The sequence below is a fragment of the Anarhichas minor genome, unplaced genomic scaffold (assembly GCF_050575085.1).
Source record: "Anarhichas minor isolate MPS153535 unplaced genomic scaffold, ASM5057508v1 ptg000026l, whole genome shotgun sequence".
NCBI lineage: Eukaryota > Metazoa > Chordata > Actinopteri > Perciformes > Anarhichadidae > Anarhichas > Anarhichas minor.
This window is the reverse complement of record NW_027466472.1, coordinates 10,589,830-10,606,439: the sequence shown is the minus strand read 5'-3', so window position 1 is coordinate 10,606,439 and position 16,610 is coordinate 10,589,830. Positions and strand designations below refer to the sequence as shown.

General features: G+C 42.6%; 1 protein-coding gene across 1 annotated transcript in view; it reads left to right on the top strand.

Moving 5' to 3' along the window:
- The window catches only part of prkd2 (protein kinase D2), a 33,233-nt gene that overhangs the window by 10,692 nt on the left and 5,931 nt on the right, over window positions 1-16,610 (top strand). The window contains exons 2-12 of the mRNA XM_076100468.1: window positions 11,818-11,956; window positions 12,205-12,336; window positions 12,482-12,681; window positions 13,767-13,950; window positions 14,052-14,123; window positions 14,316-14,333; window positions 14,489-14,648; window positions 14,731-14,842; window positions 15,629-15,706; window positions 15,791-16,100; window positions 16,558-16,610. Of these exons, the coding sequence (XP_075956583.1) occupies window positions 11,818-11,956; window positions 12,205-12,336; window positions 12,482-12,681; window positions 13,767-13,950; window positions 14,052-14,123; window positions 14,316-14,333; window positions 14,489-14,648; window positions 14,731-14,842; window positions 15,629-15,706; window positions 15,791-16,100; window positions 16,558-16,610 (1,458 nt within the window). The remainder of the gene's footprint in view (window positions 1-11,817; window positions 11,957-12,204; window positions 12,337-12,481; window positions 12,682-13,766; window positions 13,951-14,051; window positions 14,124-14,315; window positions 14,334-14,488; window positions 14,649-14,730; window positions 14,843-15,628; window positions 15,707-15,790; window positions 16,101-16,557) is intronic.

Genomic DNA, 16,610 nt, shown 5'->3' with positions numbered 1-16,610 from the left:
TAGATGGTAGCAGAGGACAAAAAAATTCAAAGAGAGACAGATATTAAAGCACAGTAAGATTTCTTGCACGATCTCACAGGAGAGCTGCATTGCTACGCGGCATAAAAGTATTTGCTGCTGTAGTGTCAGGTGTGTGAAATGTGTGTTTGAGAAGGAGTTCTTGGGCAGACTGCAGACAATGGGCTCAGTGTGAGGGTTAACAGGGTGGGTTGGGTTAGTCAGGGGCATTAGTGTGTGTGTGTGTGTGTGTGTGTTGGTATGACCCAGACACATGGTGAGGTGCCTGTGCATGCAGGTTGGTCAGTTATGAGGGGAAATGTGCAAAACCACAGACTTGCCTCAGTAGATAAACACATGACATCAATATTGAAGACTGGAAGAAGAAACTGGAAAATAGTTTGTCTCCATCAGTGAGGCCTTTAATTCTCAACATGGGGTTCACCATTGTGACTTTAAATCTGTTATGTTATAATCACAATTCCTTTACATACAAAATAATGATTCGTTTTCAAACACAGCTTATACTCTCACCACTGTTTCATGCCTTAAAGCTATAGTAAGAGATATTTTGGAAAATGCTGTTTTGCTTTCTTGCCGAGAGTTGGATAAGAAGATTGAGACCACTCTCGTGTTTGTCTGTTAAATAAACTAGTGCCAGAAGCTTCGCCCAAAGACTAGAAATGTGGAGAAACATCTAGCCTGTTATGATGCTAGATATTTAAAATGACCCAACCCAAAATCCCAGCCCAGTGTTCACAACTCTTTTCAAATGAAAGCAGCTAGTAGCACTAGCTCTAAAAGTCGCTAAATCTAGTGAGAAAGTTGTCAAGTCGGCTACATTGACAGCCGGTCCATCAAGTGTTGAGCACCTTTAATGCTCAATCATGTAGATGTGGTTGCAGTTATGCGTAATGCTGATACGATGGTGGCTCTTCTGCACGTTTCTGTGTTCCTACAGTATTTCTGCAGAGCAAAACACACGCTACAGTATAGTTTAGTGGGTCTACAATTATAATGTTCAAGAGAACCAGCGTTTGGTTAGAGTTGAAGCGACAGCAACTCAGCTTTTCATACGATTTGAGTTCAGCCTGCAGCGTTTTCTCCCCCTACTTTCTTTCAATTAGGATCTAAAGCCTAAAGGGAGAGAAAGAACAGCACGTGGAGAGAAGAGGGGAACAGGCATAAAGGAAAAGGGGATGACTCAGCGTGCAGTAATGTGCCTATTGTGGCCCTCAACATGCAGCTTGAAGTGTTTGTGTGTCAATAGCACTCTTGGCTCCTCGTGGCCCTGAGCCTGTGTGGTTCTTTTCTTTACGGTCACTCTGGAGAACTCCTTTCGGTCGATTTTGACAATCTATCAAAGGAATCTAGATTCTAGATTTTGACAATCTATCAAAGGATTTTGACAATCTATCAAAGGAATATTAGAGGATTATTAACTTTTGCACTAAAGGGATGAAGGGCAGAGCAAAGAGCCGATTAGTGAGGTATTAACTGTTCTCTAATATGATTTGAATACAGTCTAGTAATGTAGGAAGATGTCACCACAGGCCTCTGTAGCACGCGTGTTTGTTTACATTAGTCATTCTCAGTTTATACCATTTGATTGTTGGTGGTGTTGTTGTTCCATTTGATCGTAAGCAGTCATACAGAGAAGTTAGGCCGCACCTCTTTCCTCATTTCAACATGATTGGAGACGACAATGAAAGGAAAAGTTCACCCTTAAAATGACCGTTTGTATATCAATTACTCATCACGTGTTTGAATTCCTGAAGAAAACTTTGGTGAACCCAGAATCCAGAAATGGAGTAAATCATTGATGAATAGAAGTGAACGGAGGCCTGGTTCAACAACATCATAACATCCATTTACAGAGTGACACAACCCGTGCAGTATAATCCAAGTCTCATTCATCCAGCCGTATGCATAGTACTCCACAAACTCATGCAATTTTGCCAAAAACTCGTACGCCACTACCGTCTTTTGCACAGACTTGCAGCGCTCCTGCGCAGGGCATGAGGCAGTAGTGGCAGAAGTGTTTTTAATTGTAAGAATTTGGTGAAAATGCATGTGTGTGTGTGTGGGAAGTACTGAGCATATGGCTGGATGAGTTGTGTTAGACTTTGTAAACAGATGTTGGTATAGTTTTGCTGTTTTCTTCTTCAGGTTTTCTTGAAGAACTCAAGGTAACCGTTAGTAAGTACTTTATATACAAATGGGCATTTTAAGGGTGAAGTATTCCTTTTAAGGTACACGTAACAACAGGCTAAGCTAGTTTGTGGTATTCGATCTAACCAGTTTATGGCCCCGTTAAGAGGAATTCGGACTTTATCTGTTCCTTAATTCCCTTCGTGAGTTTCTTTGCTTCAGTAAGTACCTGTATATTAAGCATTAAGAAGTCACACAACATTAAGCTCAAGGTGTTTCTGCTTAACCACAGTGAAAGTTGTTAAACTGATAGAGAGAACACGTGAAGGAAATAAATAATGGAAACTTTCTTTTGGGAATGAATTATGTTAATAAGGGGCCTGCTTTCACCTATTCTTCTTAGGGTTAGAGTTATATCCTTTAGTGTAGGGTTAGAGTTATATCCTTTAGTGTAGGGTTAGAGTTATATCCTTTGGTGTAGGGTTAGAGTTATATCCTTTAGTGTAGGGTTAGAGTTATATCCTTTAGTGTAGGGTTAGAGTTATATCCTTTGGTGTAGGGTTAGAGTTATATCCTTTAGTGTAGGGTTAGAGTTATAGCCTTTAGTGTAGGGTTAGAGTTATATCCTTTAGTGTAGGGTTAGAGTTATATCCTTTAGTGTAGGGTTAGAGTTATATCCTTTAGTGTAGGGTTAGAGTTATATCCTTTAGTGTAGGGTTAGAGTTATAGCCTTTAGTGTAGGGTTAGAGTTATATCCTTTAGTGTAGGGTTAGAGTTATATCCTTTAGTGTAGGGTTAGAGTTATATCCTTTGGTGTAGGGTTAGAGTTATATCCTTTGGTGTAGGGTTAGAGTTATATCCTTTAGTGTAGGGTTAGAGTTATATCCTTTAGTGTAGGGTTAGAGTTATATCCTTTGGTGTAGGGTTAGAGTTATATCCTTTGGTGTAGGGTTAGAGTTATATCCTTTAGTGTAGGGTTAGTTATATCCTTTAGTGTAGGCGTACCATACGTTGCAATATTGCTCCACCAGCGAAAAACCTATTGATCTATTGTGTCTTCCTCACTGTTTCTGTAACCGTAGATTACGGAAACACATTGGTTTTGATTTTCTTTTTTCACTTTTTGGAAACTAACTGAAGATTTTTTACGATACTTGAGATTGAAAGATGGCTAATATCACTTCAGAAAATATGAATGTACCAGTTTTAACTACTTGGTCCATAATGTTTCCCTTATTGATCAGCAACCATACTTCAGGGCTTCCAACCAATAGTATACAATGTCCACTCAAACCGTCTTTCCTGACTCGACTGCAGTGCAGGTTTACCTAGTAATACTTAATAGAAGATTGTGCTGTTGAATCGCAAAGCAGTACAAGCATCAGCATTCTCATTTTATTGCTCATTCTGTTCCCATCCTTCTTTATTTTCTCTTTGTCTCTCAGACTTGCTGTCTCTTCTCTTATGAAGGCCTGTGTTCTGTCTCTCCCTCTGGTCATGAATCAATGACTTGTTCATTGCACAGAGTGGATTGAATCCAAGGTTCCTATCGGCTTACCTGCTCAGAGCGAGCCAAGGAAAGACAGTGAGGTGGACGAGGATGGGTGGGGGCTGATGGAGACGCGAGCTACTACCGATAAAAGGCCGGTTCAGAATAGCGCTGCATGTGTCCTTTATCCTCAGACCCCTCTCTCATGCCTGGTCATGGCTCTCATGTTACCTCACCGTCCTCCTTGATGCTTGGAGCAGAATGACTCTTTGTCCCTTTGCTCCTGCATGAGACTAAGCCCCTTCCACTTAGTAGCTGCACGCACACACACACACACTTTCTTTTGTGCATGCAGGGTTAAAAGGTTCTTTGTGTTATGCAGGAAACATGTCAAATTTGCCATGTGTTTGTTTTATTATAGTGTGTGCATAGTGTGTATGTGTGTTGAACCCAGGCTGTATTTCTTCAGGTCATGAGCTTGCTGTTTTTTTTTTGTGTGTGTTTTATGTAGGAATCCATTTCTGTATGCACATTGTCGCTGTTGCATGTTGTGTTGTGTTTGTTCAGCCATGGCTGTTTGGGTCATGTTTTTATATCATTTTGTGATTTCTTATGTTTGTTGGTGAGACTGGGATACACTCCCGCCTCCAGTCACACAGGTTTATACAGATATCTCTGGTATGTAGAAACTAGCAGGTGAGGAATGCAAACCTGATTATGTAGCCACACACACACACACACACACACACACACACAAACAAACGCAGAAAGCATGAGTCATGGAAAAACATAAAGGCAAGGTATACAGTGCAGTAGTTGTGCTTATCATTAAGAACACATGGAAACGTTTGCTAAATGCAAAAACACTTTATATATACATACATATATATATGCAATGCTTGTATATGAGGAAAGTCATTGGGCTGTTACCATGCAGACTGGCAAAAGTCTGAAAGCCACACAAACCTGAACGCTCAATTTTTTTTTAGCCTGATCCAATAAATGAAAATGCCATCATATACCCAATAGTTGTCCCCGTGGTCGACTCTTTTAAACAGTCCCTCCTGTGTCTCTTGTTCTAACTCACACAGGCTAACTACATTTTTCAACTCCAGGAGGAAAGAAGTGTTTGCATGTAGCTTTTAATGTCTCCTTGCAAACATCATGATTTGTATTATTTCCACTGATGAACTACATTCTGCTTCAAAAGCTCTCAACTAGCTTTGTACCGCTTGCCACATGTAGTCAAATATACACTTTGTCTCTTGTGTCTATGGAAGGAAAGTTAATGGAGATAAAAGGACAGAATAAACAGGAAGACTTAGAACATCCACCTCTGACGCGCAAACTAAAACAATCAAAACTATTAAGTAAGTGAATAAGTTATGGTTTGTGACATCACGAGGGCATGGTGAACGTCATGCAGCTTTTCAGTTGTCCTTCCTTATGCACACACTTTCTGTGTTGATTCATCCTCATTGTGTTTTCCTTCTTTGTGTCTGCCAAGCCCAACGCTTAGCTGACGTCATTGTAATTCCATGTGCTCCTGGCACAGACCTGTCATTCACTGCTGTGATTCAATGTGTGAGTGTTGTTAAGACAACATGTCCGATTCTTTCTTTCTTTCTTCTTAAAGCCAGCATGAGCACAGACTCTACAGGTGACTGAGGGAGAGGGGGGGGGGGCAGGTATGGCTACCATTTTTGTCATCTGCTCCATCTCTTCAATAGTGTGTGACCTCACTGGGGTTAAAAATAGAACGCCGGGCCAGCATCACATTTGTTCCATCGCCAACACCGTCAGCACAAAAGGGAAAATCCCTGTGTTGTCGGGAGCTAACGAGGTCAGATTGATGATGTCTTTACATGCCCCTTGCCACGTCAAACCCTCATCAAACACCTCGCAGCTTTCAGAAAGGTGGTTCTTTCCAAGTCCCGTGCCTGACATGTTAACAAGGATAGAGGGAGTTATGGGCCAACAGTTAGGGTTTCTGTCTTAAGGAGAGGGATGCACAGTGAAGTGCAGGTGCATCACAACACTCCGGCATGAGTCACACACACGCGTGCGCAGGAGGCTGTGTGATTTGTTGCACAGTAAGACGTGGATGTTTAAACAATGTCTGTTGTTTGAAGGGATGCAGCGTGTTTCCCCTTGACTATGAAATTGGCCGGATCAGGTTCCTGTTGTGATAACCAGCTTTCTGTTGCAGAAACACATCGGCGTGGAGGACCATGTAGGGACATAGAGGTCACACTGTTTACAGAGCGGAGCGTGAAGTGTCACACACGGCATGTTTTTGTATTTTATCCACGCAGATTCTCAGTTGTCCATCATCGGCTTTCATCGTTGAACTTTGGCATGTTTGATTCTGCAGGAATGCGGTATTTCTGTAACACAGTACACCGTGTAAACACAAATCCAGCTCCTGTCGTTCTGTATCATCTCAGTCCACCAGTCGATCTACACCGCACTATTAAAAAAAACTGCAAAACTTTATTTTTGACTCTATTTCAGTCTCAACTACCACAGGGACATACAACTGACCATTCATTCATTCATTCATTCTGACGTACTATTGTACCAAGATGTGATCACTTTTGTTCTTTATATGCAATGATCCGATAATTCAATGTGGACCATGTCGTGGGAAGTCTTGATGAAGTGGTTGGGTGGCTCATAAACCACCGCTTGCACTGAATAAATAGGTGATATTGCATTTTTTTTTTGTTCTCGTGTGTGTGTGTGTGTGTGTGTGTGTGTGTTTTCTGTGACTGTGGTAACTGCCTTATATTTAACATGCTGCTATTCTTCCTCATTGTACCAACATCATATGTTTAGCTATGCTGCTTTACACCTTTTTGAAGAGCTATAGACCACATTCTCGAGGTTGCAGTTTCCTGTGTCGTGGAGGAAACATACAACATTATTAGTACTAGTACCGAGTAGTACTAATCACAATACTACAAAAGGAAGTGCTGCTAATGCTACTGGCACTACAACTACTTACTGTGTAAAATAATGGTTTATTATGGTGTGTAGAATGGTACTGATGCAGAAACTCAATCACTATAGCAGTGGAGTTGAGGCCTCCAGGGCCAGAAAAAGTCCTTTCTTTGTAAGTTCATGGATCTTGTGGAGTTTCCACTTATGTGGTGGAAAAACACGTCAACGTGTTAATGTCAAAGAAACCACCAGCAACACCCCGGAATAGATGACAGAGCAGTTGGCATTACAACCTAAATATCATACTCCCTGTGTGAATTCATAACCTTACAGGCTGTTAAAGTCATTCTTATTTGAGCCATTTTGCATCCTTACAAGAAGTAAAACTAAGGAGCAAATAACATCTCTAAGGTTGCATCAATACCCCTTCGTGAGAATAATTCCATCAGTCAGTCATCGAACTAAAAGACAAGCTTGATATCTGCTTTGTTGATGAGTAACTACCTACATTCGCTGCATTTCTATAAACTGCAGCAGAGCTTTGGTTGGATGACACTGAAGCTGTTGCATCAATGTGTGTGTGTGTGTGTGTGTGTGTGTGTGTGTGTGTGTGTGTGTGTGTGTGTGTGTGTGTGTGTGTGTGTGTGTGTGTGTGTGTGTGTGTGTGTGTGTGTGTGTGTGTGTGTGTGTGTGTGTGTGTGTGTGTGTGTGTGTGTGTGTGTGTGTGTGTGTGTGTGTGTGTGTGTGTGTGTGTGTGTGTGTGTGTGTGTGTGTGTGTGAGAGAGAGAGAGAGAGAGTCAAGCTTGCGTGTTTTGTGCGGCTTAGTGGTCGAAGGTGGCTCATGCTGAGTGTTCTGGAGGGGAAGTGATGGGGAGGATGAAAAGCAGAAACAAGCGGCTTCCTCAGCAGGACATTAAAGTCTTTGTGTTCTTCACACATGCAGCGTCTTTATATAAAGAAGGTCTATCTTTAGAAGCGGTGCTCTGCAGCCGTTTGACACGCACTCAGGATCCAAGTGAAAGCGTCTCAACTGGACATCAGCGCTTGTGTGTGTGTGTGAGGCGACGCTAACCTGTTGCTGAAGTGTGCGTGCTCCTGCTGCTGCTCCCTTTGCTGGGATGTCCAGTCAGTTCAATTTCTTACGTTTTATCTTGATTATCTAAATAAAATCCTCAGAGCAAACAAGTTAACTGGAAGAGCCAGGAGGAATTAAGTCATCCTTTCGCCATCTACAGTTTGTCTGCACATGCTGCACCTCATGCGAACGTCCTCAACCTCTACCTCTGTACTTGTGACCTGCATCATATGACCGCAGGTGGTCCAGAAGAGGCAGTAAAGACAAACCGATAGAATGTAAGAGCCCAGAGTTGAGGAAATGGCAGCCAGCGCTGCGGCATCATGTGTGTTTCTGCGTGTTTGAAAACTATGCTTTTAAGCTCAAATGTCACTCACAATAGCCTTGTTCTATGACATCATGCTTCTATGATGAGAAAGGTGTTTTTTGTGTGTGTGTGTGTGTGTGTGTGTGTGTGTGTGCGTGTGCGTACACACGGGGTGATATCACTTGTTTTGTTTGCTTTCAGATCCCTTTGTGCGAGTGTGTGATTTTAATAATGACTGGCTGAGCAATCTTGACAAATGTTTGACCTTAATGACAGTTGCAACAGCACACAGAGACCCACAGGAAGGACACATGGCCGTCCTTCAGTCATTGTTTTAGGGTGATGGTGAGGAGAGATGCATCAGTTGTGCATATAGAGAGTTGGTTGTTTAGTTGGTTGGTTAGTTAAGACTTTAACATTACATTAGCTTGCAAGAGAGGGAGTGGACCACATTGAGGGCAATGTTTGTAAAGCTCAGAAAAGATGACAGAATGGGTTTCTTTATGCATCCTTCTCTTTTCTTTTTTTAAATGTTGTTGCTTTTAAAGGAAGGCTCATAAAACATATGTTGGTTAAAAAAAAAAAGACAAGACTGATATCTGATAAGGAAAGCTGGAACAGCCCAGAAGAAAAGTGAGGAGAGGTTGATAAACAAGGAACTCGGGAGGAAATTAAGAGTGATGGGACAAAAAAAAAAAAGGGAGGGGTTTGGGTAAAGAAAACCTAGTCCATAATTCATTTCACTCATAATGGCTTCATTGGCCCGAAGAGCTGCAGGAATAGTGCAGGCAACGCGGGGCAACCTGATCCCTGGTAACCCAAAGAAACCGGCTAGAGACACAGCCCTGTCTCCAGGCAAACCACACTACATTATACTACAGTATGTATGATACTACAGTCTGCTCTTTGTCTGCAGACTGCACAAACACAGTCTCTTGCAACAATACCTCTACCCCCCCAACACACACATATATACATATACATACATACACATATAGAGGTGATTATGTAAGACAGAAAATGCCATTTTTCATCATGTTGACATACAAATAGAAGTAATGTGCGGCTTTTATGCTCTTCCCACCCTGTACATTCACTGAGAACTGGGACAGGGAGAGCAGAAAAGAAGAAGAAAATTGTCATTTTCACTGAGGTAACTGCGGTTTTGGGGAGTTGGGATATTGTGCTTTTCAGTGGAGCTGTAAAGACTTGTGGTCTGCACAGAACTGGCAGCTTCAGTCGCGGTCGGTACGCTGCGTATGCTCTGGAGCAAAGGGGCAGGATTGTATGACTAGCCTTGTTTCTTGAGTTGCTCAGCAAAGAAGCGAGCAGTAACAGTAATAGTGATAGTAATGGGGTTCATAGCGGAGAAGCTGGCATCAAACAGCAGAATTGGGCATACAAATGACTTAGGCTGAGGGTTGTCTGTGGATTTGGGCTGAGCTGGGAGTCTCCTCTGATCTGGGCTCTGTGGGTGTTTTGTAATTACAAGCGGCAGCAGTTGGTCTTATTTGTGGCAATCCCAGGTAGCGATCCATGCAGTTATTACTGGATTCACTGTCGGAGAACTTGTGGGTTTTTTAAAGTCTGGTCTTGGTAAAGTTGGAGCCTCGTCTTATTAGTACGTGTGTCATTTAATTGACTCAAAGCCAGAAACATTAACGTTAATAGGTCAAAGAAGAGCCTATTTTTTCTTTTCTTTGAGCGCTTGTGGTATCTGGACATGCAGAGAGTTTTGGTTATATCTGGTCATCTCTGCCTCCGACCCAGTACAATGGAGATGATTGGAATTTTTGTTGCTCGCAGCATTGACAAACCTCAACAGCAGCCTCTCTTTATAGAAACAGTGTCCCTGTTACTCTGGATAATCTACAGGCCTCACTGAGTTGTGTGTACTACCAAAGAAATAGTCCCTATGAAAACACTTCCTCATATGTCATTCTCTCCCTGCAATATATATAACGTGTCCTTTTAACCATGGCGGTGTACTTAAAGCTATCAAAGCTTTGCTCACTCTTTTGCTGCTGACCTTTTTACAGCGTTTATAGCCTTTCAAAAGTCCCACCTCCACTCCAGCGTCCACCTGAAGGTCCTGAGTCTATTAATTATTATCATCACTCCTCACTCTCCTCTGAGCTGAGCTTGGTGCTCCCTAAAAGTTTGGTGGTGAATCACTTATAGATATGAGACTGCACTACACTCTTCTCATGTGCGTTCCGTAATGGTGCTTCTGGGTTTTCCTTTGGCATGCGTGTGAATCAACTTTGCACAATAGGTGGGCTAAACAAACAGGTATTGTTGAAATGCTTGCGCTTCATTGATTTGCTTTCACACCTCTTACCGCTTCTGTTTGTATTCTAACTCCTTGGTACTATGTTGTCGTTTTTTTTGGCGTCTTCTGCAGATTTTTGTGTGCCACTCTGTGCTATTCGTAACTTGTAGTTGACTGTGGGGTCAGTAGCAGTAGCCCGCTGCTGGGGCGTGGTTGACTCACTGTGTAGCTTGGCAGCGGTACAAGTCAGGCCTTGATTTCAGATGCGGTGATGTGGAGTGCCTGTTGGGGGAAAGTGTGTGTGTGTGTGTGTGTGTGTGTGTGTGTGTGTGTGTGTGTGTGTGTGTGTGTGTGTGTGTGTGTGTGTGTGTGTGTGTGTGTGTGTGTGGAGAAGGGAAGTGGGGGGGAAGAGAGGGTGTGTCTTGCTGTTTGTACGGAGGGCGTGTCTGTTGGTAAGTGAGGCTGAGGTGTTATTGTGCCGTTCCAAGGTGGAGACCAGGGTTCCCCTTCCTGTAAGTTGTTAGAGCTATGGGCAGATGAAGAATCCTCCACTATGGGAAAAGCAACAACAAGAGAGACAGGGTGTGTTTGTATGTAGCTGTGGTGTCCTGTGCGGTGTGGCCACTGAAATGAACCAGACAGCATTAAGTATTCAGGAGGGCAGGGTTTCCCTATGACAGCCTCCTTTGCTCTGCTGACTTCTGACTGACAGTCTCATCCCTCATATCTTTGGAAGGGCTTCATGGAAACACACGCGTGTGTGTTCTTGCATATAACTGATAGGAAGATAGGATTGAGTTTCTCCTTTTGTCTTACTTTCCATATTAACCAAGTTGCTTGATTTGTGGAATTCAGCCAGTGGTACTTGTGGATCAGTGGTTACACTTGTGTATGTGTGTGTTTGCATGGTTGTCTGTTTGATGGCTGCTATGTATTCCAGGTGCTTTACATAGAAGGGTATGATGTAATTAACTGAGAACAGACACGGGTATGCTGGAGAACATTTGGGCTTCCCTGTGTTGTACCTGCACGTACCATGTTCACAGTGCTGAATGTGATGTTTCCAGATGCCACAGCAGATCTGGTTATTGTTAATAAAAAACAACGGAGCAGTGACTGTTTAGGATGTTTGGTGTAGTTTTGAGTATAGTATGAAGTAGATGTGCATCAGCTAAAAAAAATAATAAAATAAATTATTACAAATATTCCAAGCAACCATTTAAAAAAAAATGTTTTGTCATTATTTTGTATGTAACCCTAACCCTTATGACAATGATGTACAAAAAAGCTACATGGTAGCGGCATGCTGTTTCTTACATTTTATGTCAAGTTGTACTGTACATTAGCCTAATATTTCGTTCTTCAAGGAAAAATATTAATATAAACAAATTCTGAGATAAATATTATCCAATTTGACAGCCTTCCAGCCTTATGTGTTTGGCTCAGATTGTGTATTCACTCTTTGTTTTAGTCGGACTGAACATTTTCTGCCATAAGCTCTTTTATTATTGATATCTGATATATTATTGGATTAAATAAAATGCAATGTTATTAACAAGTCCATTATACTTTCTCTCCTCTAGTTCCCAGAGTGCGGCTTCTATGGCATTTATGACAAGATTTTGCTGTTCAAGCATGACACAACCACCAACAACATCCTGCAATTGGTTAACGGTGCCACTGACATTCAGGAGGGAGACCTTGTGGAGGTGGTGCTCTCCGGTAAGTCACCAGCTCTCTCCTCTTTTCTCTGTTATCTCCCTTTTATTACTGGTGTTGCTCTGCACCACAACTCCTGAAATCAGTCCTTATCTTCTTACTTTACTACAGGTAATATCTTACACTTGGCTACTCTAGTAGTACAACTACTTCTTTTGTTTCCAGCTCTAATGCTCCGCTGTCAGGAAGAAAACCCTTTTTGTTTCCTATCCTGTTTCCATCTTACGCCGTACACCTGTTTTCTCTTTTAGCGGCAGCCACGTTTGAAGATTTCCAGATTCGGCCCCATGCACTCAATGTGCACTCGTACCGGGCCCCGGCCTTCTGTGATCACTGTGGAGAGATGCTGTTTGGACTGGTCAGACAAGGGCTCAAGTGTGACGGTGAGGAAAGTAGAGAGATGGAAGTGTGAATAAGAAAAAGATGATGTCGTCCACAAGTTTCTCTGAGAAATGAATTGTAACACTCACCAAATATTCTCCACCTCCTCCACTCTTCTGCTCTGTTGGTCCATGCCGCCCCCTGCAGGATGTGGACTTAACTACCACAAGCGCTGTGCATTCAGCATCCCAAACAACTGCAGTGGAGCTCGCAAACGCCGTTTGTCCACAACCTCCCTGAGCAGCAGCCAGTCCCTGCGTCTCTCTACCACTGACTCAGTGTACAGTTTAGGGACGGCCTCCACCTGCGCAGAGGACACCAGCCTCGTTCGCTCACACACACAAATGGTACTGGTGGATTAATGCACACAATGCCCTGTTTAGGTCTAAACTATTAAAGTTAAAGAGCCTCTCCACTCGACAACATTTATTTGACCACATCTAACAGCTTTGCTTTGGTTATGTTGTTGTCACAAATTGGGTAAAGCCACTGTAACTCTTTTTGTCACTTATTTAGAAGGTTTTAGGTTAAGACTGTAACCAATTATGTGATGGACTCCTTATTTTGTGATGTCAGTGAAACCACTGCTAACTTTCCAGAAGCAATATTCTGGTTACTCAGGATAATACCCAGACTTTCCTTCCCAAACAACCTCCCCTGGAACTTCTTTCTAACAAAGGTATACGAGGTGTTGAGATGGATACCTCGAAAACCTCTGCAAAATCAAACGAAAACTGCCTGCATGACTGCATTCTACTAGAATTTTAACACTTAAAGTACAATGATCAGCTCAATCAAGAAGAAAAAAAACGATATAAGCAATTAACTAATTGATAGGGGCCCTATTAATGTATTGTAATTAAAGAAGAGAAAGGGAACTATTTAGAGAGGAAACATGAGCTGCTATCAATATGTTTATACTAACAATGTATCAAATGACAATGTAAAAAGGGCTTGCATGCATTGATGCACTTACAGAGAATTATCACCGTAATCTGCCGCTCCTCTCGGATTTACGGAGCTTTTTACTAAGTTTTAGCTCATGGCTTGCTTTCCGGCCCGCAACTTTACTGTTTTGGTTCACTACGACCGCTCTTGGTGTCGTCCTTAACTGCTGCATGCAGCTGCTTTTAGTGAACAAGCTCTAAAAACCCGCTGTACTCTGCACCAAACAGCAGACAGACACAGGAACATAGTGGAGCATTTATCACTTATAAAGAGTTGATAAAGACCAAAAGCTTAACAAAAAGAGAGTAAAATATTACACTTACAATCGTCATAATAACCGTAACCGCTATAAAGATTGGACTTTTTTTTAAATAAAATAATTATTTAGTAAGTACCAAAAGTAGATAATAGTGTCCTGACAATGTTTGTTTTTTCCCCACACAAGATGTAATTGGTGATCTTTGTTTCCTTTCTATTCCGCTAGCCACGGACCCCTAGTGACGCCCGGCGCTTCTACACAGGCCGACCAGTTCATTTAGACAAGATCCTGATGAGCAAGGTTAAGGTGCCGCACACGTTCGCTGTCCACTCGTACACGCGACCGACGGTGTGTCAGTACTGCAAGAGGCTTCTCCGAGGTCTGTTCAGGCAGGGCCTACAGTGCAAAGGTGAGTACAGACAAAGAGAGAGACTTATTTCCAGGGTGATGCAGAATATTAACTAAATCTATTATATGTAATATAATCAAAATGTGTTTTATTTCTCTCAGACTGCAAGTTTAACTGCCATAAACGCTGTGTGTACAAGGTTCCTAATGACTGCCTCGGGGAGACAATTGGAGGTGAGGGAACATAAAAATATATCACCATTCAAATGTCTTTATGACTCTGTTAACCCTCCATGGATTTGATGAAAGTATTTCATTTGTATCTGCATGTTTCCATTGGCATAACTAGGTCACTTTAATAACCATACATGATGCATTATCTAACGAGACTGAAACTCACTGGCACTCATGTTTTTATCTTCTCAGAAAACAGAAGTAACTGCGGTAAGTATCACCGGTACTCCGTATTGACGCATGTACAGCTGTAGTCTTCTTATAGAGGTCGTAGTTGCAGTCATAGTGGTAGCAAGCATTTTAAACTCATACTCACTTTAAATCAAGTTACCCTAAACCCCTTCGCTCCTCTTCTTTCGCCCCAGACTTGTTGAGTCCCAGTGCTGACCCTGAGGTGCCCATGGACTACAGCAGTGAGTACGACGCCTCAGACAAGTCTTCAATAGATGACTCAGACGAGACCTGCAGCATCCCTGGGTCCTTTTCTCCTGACAACAACCAGGGCGGAACCAGCGGAGACCAGAGGTATGAGGAAAACCAAAACAACGGTGCACAGAGAGACTAAAACATGCATTTTACCTACCAAGTTTTTTCCTTCTTCTTCTAGTGTTTACATCCCGTTAATGAGGGTGGTGCAGTCGGTGAGACAGACAACCCGTCGATCCAGTACGGCTATCAAGGAAGGATGGATGGTTCACTACAGCAATAAGGACACACTGGTAAAAACATTACCCATAACTCCCATGCTATCCCCTATAAACCAGTTCCCCTGAATAGTACCTCTGTCATTATTGTAAAGGGCTGAACATACAGATTTAAGTCAATTTATTCTAGATGCACTTTCCTTTCTATGATTTACTGCAGAAAGTTTGTTTTGTTTACTTTCCACTCACTCACTCAGGCTTAAAGGACCTGCTTGTCATCAGTCAACTTTCTCTATTCGCTCCTCGCTCAACAGTTTAGATCTTTCATCATTCGGCTTTCTGCACTCTATTACTTCCTTTTTCTTTTATATTTGTGTGTGCATCTGAGCGTGTGTGTGTGTGTGTGTGTGTGTGTATGGAAGAAAAAATTGATTGATGATTATGATGAGTCTCCCTGAAAACATAAGAGCACTCAGCAGATGTGTGGTGAATTAATCCTAAAAGCTTTAAAAGTTTTCTGCCTTTTCTTTTACCTAATGTACTCTCTATATTTGACCTCAAGGAAACCTTGCTGCCTCTCTAGTCTTGTTCTTACTTGCTTTTCTTCTCTGGCTTTACTAACACCCTCCTTTTCTTTCTCTCATTTTTGTCTCCTTTCTCTTTGTTTCCACCTTCTCATCTAGCAGCTTGTGCTCCTGCTCGTCCTTGTTCACATCTGGCCACTCTTCTCTTCCTCTGACGTCAGGGCCAAACTTGAAATGCATTCGTATTGATCCCTGAACTTTCTCCATCCCATCCCTCAATGTCCTTTCTTACCTCCGTTGCCCCCACCTCATCCCACCCTACTCCGACCCCCAACAGAGAAAGAGGCACTTTTGGCGTCTGGACTGTAAGTGCATCATCCTTTTCCAGAACAACACAACCAACAAATACTACAAGGTAAATATAGTTCATTCCATGAAAAGATATAATCTCAAGTTATTTATTCCAAGTGTGCAACCTCACTGGCCGTCCTTCTTGCAGGAGATCCCTCTGTCCGAGATCCTGGAGGTGCGTCCTGCTGGCAACTTCACTCTCGTCCCCGCAGGAACAAATCCTCACTGCTTCGAGCTCATCACAGGCACTCTGTGCTACTTTGTAGGGGAGGACCCCAACGCCCTCCCCACTCCGTCCCCCAGCAACCCCCAGGCTCTCCCTCCCTCCCCCAGCCAAGTAGCACCTAACAGCGGCATCGGGCGCGAGGTGGCCAAGGTGTGGGAGAGCGTCATTCGCCAGGCTCTCATGCCAGTCATCTTTCAGGATGCACCACCAGCTGAGGGAAACACAACTCACAGTAAGTTGAGCGCAGCCAAATGCAGTTCGTGCAGTTTTTGGTTTATTATATTTACTAAATGGCACATTTCAGCTTGAGATTTATGGATGGGCATGTGTCCAAGACATTGTTTGCTGTTCCCGTGTCACGAGCCAACTGGCTGCTCAAGAAACTGTGGACCAAATGTGAAAAAACAACTTGCCAACTCTAGTTGACTAACTGGAAGAGTCTGGTCTTTATCAAGCTCTTAATGAAAAACACCTTGATGAAGGCCCGGTGCCAAAATGCATTGGTCAAATGAAGTTCATACGTTTCCAGTAAGCTAAATTGTTCTTTCACAAGTGAAGTATGTTGAGCTGAGGTTTAGCCAAGTTCTCCTTTTTCTTTTTTAGTGCTGCAGAAAATACCATGAAATACATGTGAGGTATTAGTACTTGACTGTGCAACCTTTTCACTGTTCCTGTTTCTGTATTTTCAGGACAAGCTTCTATCAGCATATCTGTGTCCAACAGTCAAATTCAAGAAAATGTG